This window comes from Cryptomeria japonica, chromosome 5 (genome assembly GCF_030272615.1).
Source record: "Cryptomeria japonica chromosome 5, Sugi_1.0, whole genome shotgun sequence".
Lineage (NCBI taxonomy): Eukaryota > Viridiplantae > Streptophyta > Pinopsida > Cupressales > Cupressaceae > Cryptomeria > Cryptomeria japonica.
This window is the reverse complement of record NC_081409.1, coordinates 498492889-498509581: the sequence shown is the minus strand read 5'-3', so window position 1 is coordinate 498509581 and position 16693 is coordinate 498492889. Positions and strand designations below refer to the sequence as shown.

General features: G+C 34.9%; 1 protein-coding gene across 1 annotated transcript in view; it reads left to right on the top strand.

Annotated features, from left to right (window-relative positions):
* Positions 1–733: 733 nt before the first annotated feature.
* Positions 734–16693, top strand: part of LOC131875952 (uncharacterized) — a 76157-nt gene continuing 60197 nt past the window's right edge. The window contains exon 1 of the mRNA XM_059220693.1: positions 734–964. Coding sequence (XP_059076676.1) covers positions 734–964 — 231 coding nt within the window. The remainder of the gene's footprint in view (positions 965–16693) is intronic.

Here is a 16693-nt window from a genome sequence, read left to right as displayed (position 1 = left end):
ATTCATGTGATCAGTGGATAGATATTGTGGGTTTCCAATCTCATCGTGGTTTTTCCTCCTTAAGGTTTTCCACATATAAATCTCTATGTTATGGTGTTCATCTTTGTGGTTGCATTATTACTTGTTGTTATCTACTTTTATGCATACCAGTTTCTAAGTTGTTGTGCTAATAAGGTTAAAATTAATCTTTTCAGGAGAACACTAATTCACCCCCCCTCTTAGTGTTCTTGGATTCCAACAATTGGTATCAGAGCCTGGTGCCTCAGAATAAGTCTAACAACTTGAGGAAGAACCTGTATCCAAAATCTATGGAGATGAGTTTGAGGAAAGAGCTTCAAGTAACACTTGAAGAATATGATGTTGAAAGATTAAGGAACATGAAGCTGCAAGATGAGCTGAGATCTATGAAGGAATTCATCTTTAATTTGCAAGAGAGGTTGTCATCTGCACAAGCCAAAAGGAAATAACTTACAAAATCATGATGATGAAGAGAAGAATGCTCTTAAGGATCTATGTCAGAAGTTGAGTCAGGAAAATGGTGTCATGAAGAATGAAATGCAAGACCTAACCATGAGGATGTCCAAGGAGATTGAAGACCAAAAGAATAATGAAGAAAATCTTGTGAAATCATTGAAAGAAAAATCTAAAGAATGCATTAGGTTAGCACATGAGAATGATAATATTGAGAACTGAATTGGTGCAATCTCAAAACAATGAGCAAGAGTTGGAAAGAATGATGACAGTCCTACGAAGTGATCTAGATGCTGCAAATGAGTACAAAGATAAGTTAAAGGCCAAATCTACAAAGCTTGATAAGTTATTGAAGAATCAAAGGGACAGTGGAAACACTAAAGGTCTTGGATTTGAGCATGGAGAAAGCTCTGGTACTATAAATCAGGATGATACATCCGGTCAGAAGAACAATCAGGAGAATCCACCAATCAACTGGAATCAAAGGTCATCCGTAAGGCAACCCAATACACATAATTTTAACAGTAGATTCTTTGTTTGCAATAAGTTTTTTCATATGGAAAGTCAATGTAGAAATAGAGTCAATTAGAACAACAATTCATTTACCGGTCAGTGTTTCAATTGCAAAAATTATGGTCATAGGACAACAAATTGTAGAATGAATGTGAGATGTCATGCATGTGGAAAGTTTGGACATATGGCTAATCAATGTAGTTCAAGAAATAATCAAGGTTACAACAAGGCAATTCAAAAGAACAATTTCACTTGTTATGCATGGAGCAAAGTAGGACATATTGCTAAATTTTGCATAATCAAGAACCTACTAGTAGGAAATGACAAATCCAATGAGAAGGGAAAGCAAAAAGTTGATGATATTTAGAAGGAGCATGAGAAGAAGTAGATTAGAAAGTCCGAGGATCAACCAGCAAAATCAAATACCTCAAATGTTCATCCAACAAAACAAGGTGTTCCTACACCTATAAGAAACTCATCCGGTAACTAAGGCATTAGCCTTGGGGGAGGCAAATTGATGACAAATCTTGCATTGCCCCCAGTAGTAGTTTGAAAGCTTGTTTCAAACTATGAATAAGTTAGTTTGAAGGTTAACCAACGAAGATTTGTTGGATCTTAGACCTAGTTTGGTTTATCAGTAAGAAAGTTAATGAGTTATGGTTTGGTCATACATCTACAATTAAGTTTTTCAGAATCCTTGGTAGTGAATTGGAAAGTTTGATCCTAGATGTGATGAAGGGATATTTGTTAGTTATTCAAATGAAAGCAAGCATATAGATGTTATAAAAAAATATTGCAGAGAATTGTGGAGAGTGCTAATGTCAAGGTAGATGAGTAGTACATAGGTCAAATAAGAACTTATGAAAGAGAATCGGAAGTGGAAGTGATCATAACTGATCTAGTAGTACCTACACTGAAACATAATATTGAACTAGTTACCCCAACAGTATTAGAAAATTCAATAGTAATTGAATATCAGAGGAGAGAAATAGAAAGTCAGAAGACTCCTAGGTATGTAAGGTTGAATCATTCAGAAGATCAGACCATTGGAGATAAAACCAAAGGAGTGATCACTGCAAGAAGAAGGTTGGTAGCTAAAGAGGTATGATTAATCTCTCAAATTAAATTGGCATCAATAGTTGAAGTATGTAAGGATGTGTTGGATGAAAGCTATGGAAGAGGAATTGGATCAGATAGAAAAGAACAATACATGGACTTTAGTTCACCACCCTAAAAATAAGAATGTTATTGGAACTAAATGGGTTTTGAGGACATGGACAAGTTGTGAGATTGGTCTGTAAAGGAAATTTTTAGAAGGAAGGAATTGATTATGATGAAACCCTTTTTCTCTGGTAGCTAGGATTTTCAGATATTTTCAAGGAACAATGGAATATGGTTTGTGGTATCCTAAAGATGATGACTTTACACTATGTGCATATATAGATGCAGATTGGGAGCTAGAGATATAGATGACCAAAAAGGCACATCTGATGGAGTTTTCTTTCGTGGAAAAAAACTTGTTTCATGGATTAGAAATAAACAGTCATGTACTTCTTTATCTACCATTGAAGCTGAGTATGTTGTTGCTGCTACTAGTTGTACACAAGTTCTATGGATGAAGCAAATGTTGAAAGATATAAGGGTAGATTGTGATGAACCAGTAGTTATTCACTATGATAACTCTGCTACTTTTGACATATCAAAGAATTTGGTATTTCATTCAAAGTCAAAGAACATATCAATCAAGTATAACTTTTTGAAGGAAAAGGTAGAAGAAAATGAAGTTGGATTGGTTTATGTGAAATCTAAAGCATAAATTGAAGATATCATCACTAAACCTCTGCCCAAGGAATCATTTGAGTACTTTAGAGATAGATTGGAGGTCTCTGCCCCTTCAGTAGAGACTTAAGTGATTCTAATTGGCATTAGTCCGATATTCATTATCAGAATTATCATTCATTCTGGATTGATGAGTTCATGCTACTACTTAGGGGGAGTATTCAGTTGTGTGGTTCAGAGGATCTATGGTTTTTCTTTGATGTTTATGTCAGATTTATGACATTAATGTCAAAGGGGGAGAGATATACATGTTAAAAACAAAGCTTAACAGAGATATCAGTCAAAGGGGAAGGAACAAAATTTCAGATTGGTTGTATCCCACTAGGGGAGTTTGGTTCAGGTATATGGATGGTTAATTGGTACAGAGATAATTGGTTCAAAACTTCATTGATATATCATTTGTTGGATGTCTTCCATTGGGGGATACTTGTTTGGTATTTCTTGGCACATGGATGTTTTTCACATCTAGTATTGCCATTAATGCCAAAGGAGAGATTGTTGGCAATTTAGAGGAATTAATTATTTGTTGCATTGATATTTTTCATTGATGTCAACCCTAGCTTGTTTGGCTATCTATCGGGTTCCGGTAGAGTGGTTGGATTGTGATGTTGATATGGAGACTATCTCTGGTATTCTCCAGTATGTTCAGTTTTGTGGAATTGGTTTGGTCCGGTCATTCATGTGTATATCACATTCAGTTGGTTTGGTATTTGGTGATCCGGAAGCTATCATATGTTCTGGTAACCCTTTTGGTTACCGATAAGGGTTTTACCAATAGGGCTTTGTTGAAGATCTTTTGATGGATTCTATATGTGGTGTTGGTGTGGATTCTAGAAGGTTCTCAGGATGTTGATGGTTATCATGTTCATGTTCCAGTTGATCGATTGTGTTACATTTGTCTTATGATGACCTATTTTAGGTTTGGTGCTATTCTATGCTATTCTATGTTATTCTGCTAGGTTATGGACTGATTTATGTAACATGTTGGTGGATGCTCCTAATGTATTACCGATTAGATTTATTATTTGGCTAATGTTGTTTCATTCTTAGACCGACTTGGATTATCATTGGTTTGTGAGTTTATGTAATGGATTTATTGTATTATCTTTTAGGTGGACAACCTAATTGTTTAGGTCCCAGGTTGGTATAAATATGATGTAATATCTCTTTTGTAGATCATGGTCACAGATGGGTTATGAGATTATCTGTGTATGAATAAAATTATAATCATATACAGATGTTTTGGTCTATCGTAGGTAATTGAATTGGGTCTGTGTAAGAGGTTTAAGACCTCCTATATTGAGCTTAACCGGAACTGTACTCAAGCATAAGAGATGTTATTCTTGCAGTTCAATCTTCTTTCCAGATTGTAGTCTGAAGATTTCTTGTAGTCAGTGAGACTCCTTTTGTGATGAATAGTGTGCTCTAGGTTGTTAGCCTTCCTGCATGTGCAAGCCCCTTATATGTAATATTTATTCATCTGATCAATGGTTAGATATTGTTGGTCTCCAATCCCACCATGGTTTTTCCACGTACAAATCTTCGTGTTATGGTGTTCATCTTTGTGGTTGCATTGTCAATTGTTGTTATCTTCTTTTATGCATACCAGTTGCTAAGTTATTGTGCTAATAAGGTTAAAATTAATCTTTCTGGGAGAACACTAATTCACCCCCCCCCCCTCAGTTTTCTTGGATTCCAACACATAAAACTTAATCCGAACCAAAATCGAAACCAAATGAACAACTCAAGATCAAAAGAATACTTCATACATCATCATCAATTCAAAAAATATATGTTGCATCTACATTTGATAGCATAGCCCAAACACATGTACCAATTAAATAAATTCACAATAGCATAAGTTCGGGACAAAAAAAGCAACATCCCGACCACAAAAAGATCAGACTTTTAATTGTCCTCATCATCAATAACATTCAGACAAGCTAATATCAATCGGATTAACTGATAATGCAACCTCTCAAAGTCGAAACCGTAGTACCAATCGATAGTTGTATACACCTAAAAAAGGTCTGAAGATAATTAATTAAATAAGCAATTATTTAATTAATCTCCCTTCCCAATTTAATTGAATTCATTAGAAATTTGATTAAATTCACCATTCATCTGCTTATTAATAAATCTAAGGATTTATTTAATAAGTTCATTTCAATAGTCCCGTTTGATTAATTAATCCAAATTGATTAATCTGCCCCCATTAAATTCATTTCTTCTAATCCCCTAATTAATTAAAACAAATCAATTTATGAGTTTGTTGAAAGTTAATTAGCCTTTTCCTATTATTTGAATTTTTAAATTCAAATTTCCCACACGCCTCCTAAATTCTAATCACCTAACATAAACCACCCCCTAACCTAACCCATTCCACCTAATCCTGGGTTTAACTAACTCTATCCTCTTGCACATCCCAACCTCTTTTATCCTAACCTCTTATGGGTTGGATATTCTCCCCTTGAGACACATGGCACTTTTTCCACATGTCTCTTCCCTTGGACACTTGCTCTCTTGTGAGAAATATTCCTTGACACTTGTCACCACAGAGATGAGGAGTGTCTCTTCCTCCAACCTCCTCCAATTCGACCCTTGATATCTTTAGATTCTATCTTGACCATTGATTCCTACCACCTCACTCTTGGCCTTGGAAATCCTATAAATATCCCCCATTTTGGAGCACAATGGATCCCATCTCATGCATTATTATTATAGGCATATCATTTCTAGCATTCTAGTTTAGAACTGTTATCATTTATTGCATCTTAGATCTAACTTAATTTGATCATCTTCTAGCATACTTGCTTAATCATATATCATAATCAATCTCTCATCTAGCTTAATTGCATCATCATTTAGTATAATCAATGCATATCATTAGCATAATTAACTTCTTGGATCAATCTAGCTTAATCATGCATTCATCTAGCTTGCATATCATATCATTTTAAATCCTTTGTCTTGGTGTAGTCAAGTCACTGGGATTGCTCATCTAGATCTAAGAGAAAATTCACACTTGCATCTCTTAGGAGGCGATAGGTCACTTTGCCATGGTTTATCTTTCATTTCATTTCAATTTTCTAACCTTGCTTGTAATGATCTATTGAGTGTTTGTGTTGCAGATGCAGGTACCCTACTTCACACTCACGACATTTTGGTGCCCACCATGGGGTAGGAAATCTCATTTCTTGGCCTCTTGCATCTTCAAATCTTCAATCTCATGGATCACTAGCCGTACTATCTTCAAAATCTCATACGAGTACCTTTGCAATATCATATGAGTTTCTTTGTGCACTCATATGGGTATGTGGGAATACTTGTACTGCTAGGTGAGAAAACTCATATGAGTTTTTGTTTCTGTCTTTTCATAAACAGAGTTCATTTTAGGGTTTTTATGCTTAAAATTGGCTATTACTAATGCTAACCCTAGTTTGTTTATGTGTTTTCTAGCAGCCTAACAAATGTGATTACTAATGTAATGGTTTTGTAGGTTGCCTAAGGAAACTCAACCAAACTTTGTGTCTTCTTAAAGTTTTCTAGGCACACTTAATGTTGCTATTGGTAAATGAACAATCTTGTTGTTTATGCTTGAGATGTTGTCTAAAAGGTAGGAGAGTATGCTCTTGTCCCTATGGACAATTAAAAATCCTGACCCTTGAAGCGCTTCTATGTTTGAGATTTGAATACCTTTAGCGGGCTTGTCACAGTGGGAAAAAGTAATAACCCTGTGAGAACGACCCAAGTGAGTATAGCTAGACCTAATCTTTTTGACTCACTCTAAAAAATAGGCCTCTTGGGATTAAAGTATCGGAGGATGGGATTATTTGAGTTTTCTCTTTTGAGATCTCTCATATTGAACATTTTGTAGGGCCTCACGGTCTCAATCACGCTTGTGTGACTACTTCTTATTTCGGTACCTTGTTGGGCTATGTGTCTGAATTGTGCTTGCACAACTGCAAAGGGTAATTCCAAAAAAAAATCTTTACTATTAACCCTAAGATAGAAGCTACTCAGTTCACCTTTAAAAGGGGGATAATCTTTGTGCAAGAGAGATAGTAACTCTCCGAAGACATTTGCCATATCATGCCCCCATTAGCATTTGGAGTTGGATAATATAGCATTGAGAATCCATTGTGTGAGACTCAACGATCATATTCTAATTAGCTATTGGGTGTGTACCTAAGTTTGCAAGCAAAAGTTTTCTCTCTCAACCAACTTCATTAGGATTTAGCATGTTGTGCTTGAGATCACTTATCATATCGCATTTTTGTTGTATTTTCATCCTTGGCACTGAAACTGAAACATCTAAAACTAGAAACATAATCAAAACATTAAACATCATTGGTGAAAAATTTGTCAAAGTCAAAAATTTGTCTCTACTCTGTCATAAGTTGTACAAGTTTCCTAGTTTGTCATACGAGAAAGCTAGTTCATCGTTATGTTCTATCTAAATTGTTGTACGAGTCAGATCAATAGAGGTTCTTTGTTATCGGTTTGTCGTATGGTTGCTTCTAAATTGTCATACGAGGTTCTATCTTTATCATATGGGACTGTTTAAATTGTCATCTAGAACTTACTAAACTATCGTACGAGGTTCTATTTCTATTAGTCCAGAGTTGTCTTCTTGCACATCTTTTTTAGATTTGTCATAATTGCTTGGTCAATTCACAGTGAGCGTATACACCTGATATATGTCATTTTGTGCTTAGGTTGTTTTCTTGGTTCGCTTGGTTAAGTAATCTTCTATCAAAATAGATTCTAGAACTAGACACATCAAGATTTCCAAGTATTCATCTTTAACAAGTTCAAGATCTAACATCTCAAAGTGCATCATCACCTTCTTTGATAAATTGATCACTCATAACATAGTTTCTCATTAGAATCTATCATCCTCTATCATGAAACTACAACATTTGATCAAGATAACCTCATCCCATATCATAGGATATATCATTCCTATTGGACTCGGTCTTATCAAAATCATCATCATTACACTCCAACCTAAGATAAAAAAAACTTACAAACTTATAAATACTTCTTAATGTTAGCAAAATCTGGTGGTACACTCCCCCAAGATTTTGATGTGAGAAATTTAGGACAAAGGAGAAGTGACCCTTTCCATGATAACGAATGACATCAAGAGATTTACGGTCACAAAAAGGATGACACATCAATTCCTGATAACACAAGAACTAATGAGGAAGCTTCCATTCCCAAAAAGGATGATGTAGAAATTCTCAACAATGACAAATCTAATGATGACACAAGAAAGAGTCGGGATGATATAAGAAGAGATCAAGATCATACAAGAATACAAACTCATGGTTATGCAAGAATAAATCATGTGGATAATCCTCTCACAACTCTTACACAACATACACAAACACTGCAAACACAGATTCAAGATATGCAGAGAGGAACTGTTAGAAGGTACTCACTTCAAGAAATTTGTCCTTACAATTTGATAGAAATCTAAAGATGATACCATTTCATATAGGTTGTGAAACTCCTAGATATGATAAATATAATGTAAATACTGATCCCCAAGATCATATACAAGAATTTTGCAAAATGAGTATGGAGTTTTCACATGAGGATACATACGTCATGAGGTTATTTCCAAAGAGCTTAAGTAGACTAGCTATGGAATGGTTCTCTAAACTTTGACTTGGAATTAGATCATTCACAAAATTAGTGGATAAGTTTGTTTCACAATACTCTTACAACATACAACATGAGGTCACAATGCTAGACCTATGTAGTACTAAACAAAAGAGTGGAGAACCTTTCATGACTTTTCTACAAATATGAAGACGGTTAGCTTCATGATATCCTCGTACAGTACCAGAATATGAGAAAATGGACATATTCATCGACAGCCTAAATGAACAAATGAGTTATCATCAAAAAATGCAATGTCATCAAAGTTTGAAAAAGATGATTGATAATGGAATCGGGATGGAGGAAGCCATGCTAAAGAAGGGCAAGTTGAAGCTATGCAAAGAAGGAGTTAATCCTTCTAACAATAATACTAGCAACAACAACAATGATAAGCCCAAATTCTGGAATAGAAATCAAAATATCGTCAATGATGGGATAGTTGAAAACGATAATGTGAAACCAAAGAAACTAGTTTTCAATTTATCCAATCATTCAGCAGTGGCTCAACAAAACAACACTCACCAAAAAACAACTTTCAACAATTTCTTTCGAAGGAAATTTACAAACATTGGTGAACCACTAGGGTCAGCATTAAAGACGCTTCTCGCAAACAAGTTGATTACTTTTCTAGAAGGAAGAAACTTTGAACCTTAGATAAAACCCTCTTGGTGGAACAACAACCATTATTGCGATTTTCATAAAAACAAGGGACACTAAATGGATAATTGTCAGCAGTTGAAACATGTCATCCAAGATTTGATTGATAATGGTGTAATAACCATGATTGGACATACGACAAATGAATCCCACACAACCTTCAAAACTCTGCTTCCTAACTATGAGAAAGGTGAATCATTAGCAACCCATAATGGTAAGGGTAAAGCAAAGGTGAACTATGCTCACACATATGATAATATGGTAAATATGATTGTCATCAAAGACAAACAAAATCAAGAACCTGCTCATGCTATCACAAGAAGAAAATCCAAAAAAAAATTTCCAGGTCCTACAACTAACATGTCATCCACTTCAAAACAATACAGTCTAGTGGATCAACTACAAAAAACTCCCACACAAATATCCATCATAGAAATTTTAAGGGTTTCACCTGCACACAAAGAAATTCTTGAAAGAGCATTAATAGATATGATAGTGTCCAAAGATCTTGATGTAGATCAATTCCAAACCATGGCGGGACACCTCACAACCCCTCACTTCTTATCATTCACCAAAGAAGATGACATGCCCTTGCAACATCTACATAATGCTCCCTTGCATATTGAAGTCTGCATTCATAAGACACACATTAAACATGTCCTAATAGATGGGGGAGCTGGCTTAAACATTTTCTCATCAAGTCTTGTTCATGCTCTAGGTTATTTTGAAGATGCAGTTGATCCTCAAAAAAAGATCACAATCAAAGCATATGATGAAGAAAAGAATTCCTCCAAAGGAATTTTGGTGTTACCCATCAGAGTGGGACCTTTGCAGAAAGACACAACATGCCAAGTTCTAGACTTGGATTTATCATACAACATACTCTTGGGAAAACCATGGATACATGACATACAAGCTATTCCATCAACATATCATCAGTGCCTAACTTTTCCATATAATGGGTAGGAAATCACGATATCAGTAGACTCTAATCCATTCCAATACTGTAGTAATCTAAAACCGGCTCAAGAGGTCATTGTTCCTCATAATAGGGAGGCATCATCTTCAAACACACAATCCAAGGAAAAATCATTTGCCTCAATTTTGTCAAGTATGGAAAAACAAATGCAACTAAGAGATCAAGGGAACGAAGAATATTCACTATCACGGTTACCACTTTCTCCTAAATCCTATGGAAAACCATCAAACTCTAAAGAACAACCAATTATGAAACATCTTCCAATATTTGATGGAGCATTTGTTAGTGTTGGGACCTTATATGAGGAAACAAAGGACAAAGAGGTGCTACAATGGCTATACAAGGATGAAGAAGTCTGACAAAAGATCAATAATGTTAGAATACCTATAGAAAAATATGGAAAAGGATTTAACATCCTTCAGAAAATGGGATACACTAGAACAGGTCCTGTAGGAAAAAGAAAAGAATGTTGGCATTTCAATAGAAGGAGATTGTTAGTATTTCAATAAGGATATTGAGAAGGTTGTTGGAGATTATTTGATATAACTAAAGAAGGATGATAACTATCTTTATAACATTATTTTGTCATTGATGTCAAGAAATTGATTTTCTGATTCAGTATGATGTTGCCATATCTTGATAAGATTGATTTGAAGAGAATTAAGAGGTCAGTAAGACACAAAAAGAATGTGATAATAAAGGGGAGAAATAAGTTATTCAATGGGCAACTATTACCAAGTCAGATAATGATGAGATCATGATGTTTAGATTCTTTTGATATCCTACATATGTTGTTGATTGAATGGTTAATACTATACTATGTCACCGAGCAAGGAACCTAGTCGGTAAACCCTAAGGTTATCGATATCGGTTAATGAAGGTGGAATGTCTACCAAGTGAAGTTTAGTATTTACCGAGTTGCAACCAAATTATGATAGATTGCATTGGATGGATAAAAGAATTATTTAATGAAGGATGTTGATGAGCTAGAGATGAATAAATGATTGGTATGCCATGCAGAAGTTTGTTAAGAATCTACGGCAATGGAAAATCAGGAGGAAGATCTACAACACCTATTGAACTGCAATAACCTAGCACAAGTTCCTAGGAAGGATTGCAAGTTCCAAGGTGAGGTAACACGTTTTCAAATCAAAGGATACATTGAACCTAGTCAAGATTGAAGATTTGATGGCTAAGATTGATCATGGGAAATGTGATCAAGGAGATTAAGCAGTTAGCAAATTGTTTATAAATAAGGAATTGTTGATAAACAATGTATGCAGGAAAGTGTAAGCATAGGGATGCTACATAGTGATTACCAAGCATAGAAGCTTGAAGACCTATTTGAATAACAAAGTAGGGAGCCCAGCAGAGGGACAACATAAGTCCTATGACAAGATTGTTTTGAGCAAGTAGAATCTGCTTTAGCATTTTAGATGTGAACTTGCGGATATATTTTTATTACTATTATTTTGTAAGCGACAGAAAATCTCTTAATTGAGTGGACTTAACAGTCTTATTTGTAAACCCTCTAGCAAGGTAAAATTCTAAATGAGTGTTTGAAATCCTTTGACAAGGTCACTTCTAACAAAGTGAAGATCCTAACAGATCTGAGGGAAATCCCTTAACCGGGTCACATCTAGCAATGTGTTTGTAATCTTTAACAAGATTTTCTTTTAACCGAGCATACTCTAGAAGAGTATATTTCTTAGTGGGTCCGAAATCCCACAGTGTTTTTTCCCTATTTGGGTTTCCACGTTAAATCTGGTGTTATATGTGTTATGATGATTATGTGTTTATGAGTTAGCATGTTTAGCAGTTTTTGGTTATGTTGCTGAAGTATAAGTTACCGAGGTTGAATCTGTTGATTTTATGGAAGATTAAGTTTGTATGATTCACCCCCCCCCCTCTCATCTTGTTAGCTATTGGCATCATAACTTTACAAAGAAGGTATCTCAGAACCTATACAACCTCATACTCAGCAGGCTACAAACAAATTAGGCTTAGGGCATGGACAAGTTACTCTACAAGAGGACACATCATCTAGGCAACAAAAAGATGAACATGATAACAAACAAGAGAAAATTCCAATTGAAAAGGAAGAAACATCTACCAAATAATGAAAATAAGAAAACATAAATTGCAAAAGAGGAAATCTTCTAATCAACAGGAAAACAAACTAAAGGCACTTCCCAAGCAGAGTTAACTCCTAATCAAAACAGATAAGAAGCTAGTAAAAATCAAGGAGAGGTGATAGCAAGGTTGAAAGAACTCAATATCAGCCTAAAGGAAGCTGAATATGAGAGAAGAAAAGATATACCAAGAAAAATAGAAGAAACAAATCAAACACTATATGAACAAATCTATAGATTTCAAGCTACAAGTGAGACAAATTCTAATGAATGGGAATGGGAATCCTATCATTCTGAACAATCAGCTGAAGAAAATTTCTTTAAAGAAGATGTAGGTGTCGATGTAGTTCATGTGTATGCAAGAAAAACATTAGGAACTATCCCACTTGAATTAGAATCACATTCAGTTGACTTGGACTTATCGAGGATAATCAAGAGCTACTTGCAAGAGGTCATTCTGATGAGAGTATCATTCAAGATATTGAAATACATATCAAAAACTTTGAAATATCTATCATGACTCTTAATACCTTTGCAACATCTCAACCTGAGGACCCCTTACCTCTAATCCATCCTAAACTTATTGACTAGGAAAATGAAAGACATACTGTCATTGATACCTTTTCTAATGACCATTCCATATCCTTATATCTTAATGCAATCGAACCCACAATAACTTTCACCAAGGATTTCAACAACGCATCTTCCAGTCAAGTGGGTGTCAAATCTTCTAGTCGCAAAAGTGAAAATAAAGAAAACAATACCAGGTACAATGCTGAAAAACCATTTATTGGCAACATTAGACCAAGGAAAAGTAAAAAGAAAGGACACATTTAATGGTGAAAACCTCCTTGAGGCACTAGAAGATGGGAGATTTGACACCTTACTTGAATACTATCAAGAAAGGTCATCCATATTGATCAAACCAACAGAGGCATTTAACATTGGGACAACAGAGCAACCAAAGATTCTACATTGAACAACCTCTCTATCAGGAAAAGAAATGCAACAATATATGGAATTCTTCAAAAGACAACAAATCAATTTTGCCTGGTCATATGCAGACATGCTAGGAATGGATCCAAATCTTATTATGCATCACTTAAATATCAGTCCAGGAGCCAAACTAGCTAAACAAAAATTAAGGAAGATGCATCCTCATATCGCTCTTCTTGTCAAAGCAGAACTGAAGAAATTACTTGACGTGGGATTCATAAGACCAGTAGCATATCCTTAATGGATATCAAACATAGTTCCTATTTCTAAACTAGATAAAAGTATCAGAGTATGCACATAATTTAGAGATCTCAACAATGCATGTCCAAAGGATGACTTTCCTTTGCCTAATATTGACATCATTGTGGATTTAACTGTTGGACATTCCATGTTTTCTCTAATGGATGGTTTCTCAGGATATAATCAAATTAAAATAGCTCTAGAAGATCAAGAAAAGACAACTTTCACATGTCCATGGGGTACTTTCTACTGGAGCGTCATGCCATTTGAATTAAAGAATGCAGGTGCTACATATCAGAGATCCATGACAATGATATTCCATGACATGATGCATACATTCATGGAAGACTATATGGATGACATATTGGCAAAATCATATAAAAAAAAAGAACATTTAAAAATATTGGAAAATATCTTTGACCAGTTAGAACAATACAAGCTACGACTCAATCCCAAGAAATGTGCATTTGGTGTCACTTCAGGTAAGCTATTGGGATACATTGTTTCAGCTAGGGGTATCAAGGTAGAACCAGCCAAGGTCAAAGCAATCATAGAAATGGAATCTCCCAAGAATATCAGTCAATTGAGATCACTCCAAGGAAGTTTGCAGCCAATCAGAAGATTTGTTGCTCAGCTAGCAGATAAATGTCAACCATTTACACATCTATTGCACAAGAATGTTAATTTCAAATGGGATAATCAATGTGAAGAAGCATTCAACAAAATCAAGGAATATATCATGCAACCACAAGTCCTAACGTCACCAATTCAAGGAAAGTCATTGTTACTATCGTGCCTGTGAAGTGTATACCTGCAGTTGCAACACAAAACACTTAATAGATCATTACAAGCATGGTTAGAAAATTTAGAACAAATAAAGATAAAACCATGGCTAATCGATCTACCACCTCCTAACAAATGTGAGTGTAGATTTGCTCTCAGATCTGGATAAGAAAATTTCAGTGACTTGACTACATCTAGATGGAGGATTTGAAATGATAATGATGCGTTTAAGCTAGAAAAGATAATGATTAAGCTAAATTAATCAATAATTATGCTAGAGAATAAGCTATATTTAATAATGCAATAGCCTATAATAACAATGCTAAGAGATATGCCTATAGTAACAATGCCTAAAATGCAAATGAGATGGGATAATTATTTCTCCAAAATGGGGTCTATTTATAGGATTTCCAAGGCTAGGGGTGAGGTGACAGGGATTTAACGGTCAACATTAAGTCTGAAGATATCAATGGTGAAATTGGAGGAGGTTGGAAAAGAGGTTGGATGAAAGGGAACATTTGCCATCTCTATGGTGACAAGTGTCAAGAAGCTTCTAAAGAGGTTGGATGAAAGGGAACATTTGCCATCTCTATGGTGACAAGTGTCAAGAAGCTTTGCTCTTGAGAGAGCAAGTGTCTAAGGAAAGGGGACATGTGTCCCAAGAATGCCATGTGTCTCAAGGGAAGAGTAGGTTCAATTAAACCCAGGGTTAGATGGAAGGGGTTAGGTTAGGTGGTTAGAAGTTAGAAGGCATGTGGGTAATTTGAATTTAAAATTCAAATAAGACTAATTAATTCTCAACAACTCAGAAATTGATTTGTTTTGATTAATTAAAAGATTAAAATAATTAATTGAGGATGGGGGGAGAATTAATTAATTTGAATTAATTAATCAAAGGGGATTATGAAAATGAACCTATTAAATAAATCATTAGACTTATTAATAAGTAGATGAAAGGGGGAATTTAATCAAATTACTTAGTGAAATCAATTAAATTGGGAAAGGGGATTAATTAAATAATTGCTTATTTAATTAATTATCTTCAGACCATTTTTAGGTGTATACATTTTTCCCCTCTTTGAAAGTGAGGTGTGATGACATATTGATTCAAAGAATAATCTCATTTTGATGATGATATTGGTTCGATAGGATGCCCCAACTCTTGATTGATAGATTGTGATACGATGATGCCCCATCGGGAGATCAATTGAGATAATTGATCTATGGAGTTTTTTGGATCTTTGTGAAATTGATATCCCGTTTAGAAATGATGTGATTTCTGCAACTGTGGTTGATGTAAATGCGAGTTCTACAATCATGGTGATGTGGTTCTTGATTATTGATAAAGATTGATTGGTTAGATTGATAAGATTGAGATTAAGTCTGGTTTCAGGAATGACACCTCCTGTATAAGACAAATATCAGAATGTCTAGTTTCAGGAAAGATACATCCTGTATAAGACATGATAGAATCAATGAGAGGTGATTGATTGAATTCATAAGATTGATTAGATAAAGAACTGACAGTTTGTTGATATCAAGTTGCAGAAAGATTTGGATCTGTTGATGTTGATTTTGTTGAGAGGGTAGCATAAGATTTTTGCTGGGTCAACAATATTTGGAGAGATATGAGTATTTAGTCTGATTGCATATACACTTGGGATGATACCTTGATGATTCTTGTGATAGATTTAACCTTAGATAAAATGAGCATGCAGGATCCCATGCAAGAATGAAATGCAAGCTAAAATGCAAATGAAAATGCAAAGCTACGATCGGACCAGTCATTGGATTATTGCATTTTTGTTATCATTGAGTTTTCTGAAATGTGGGAAGTGAGTGCAAACATCAATGGTATAATTAAACCATGATGACCTGAGCACTTATTTCCTATATTTTGATATGGCAAGTTAGCACAAGCATCGAGGTATAATTGAACCAAGATGACCTAAGTGTTGCTTGCATAAAATAGATAGTATTAATCATTTCAATACGCAAATTGGAAATGTCTTTAATGATACTCCAATGATCATGTCCTGAGACAAATTTGCACATATTAATGATTAATTTACAGACAACAGAGAATAAAAATATCATGTTCCTTCCTTGTTCCTCTAGTCAAAGACATCCTGGAGTCACTCAAAAAATCATGATAGCAAAAATCAATATAGAAAAAATTTGTACAATCATGCTAGAAGCATTATCCAAAAGATATCATCCATTGAAAAGGTGTGTGAATGTGTGTAGACTGACTTTGTGATAGTTTGATGGTTGATAATTTGATCTCATGTTCAATGTTGGATGTGTTTTAGTTTTTGCTTGATAAGAGTTGTCTAACTGTTTGTTCGACTTGTTTGATTAAACTCAAAATGATCAAGAGGTTTTGCCCTCAACTAGGTGTAGGATTTTGCCC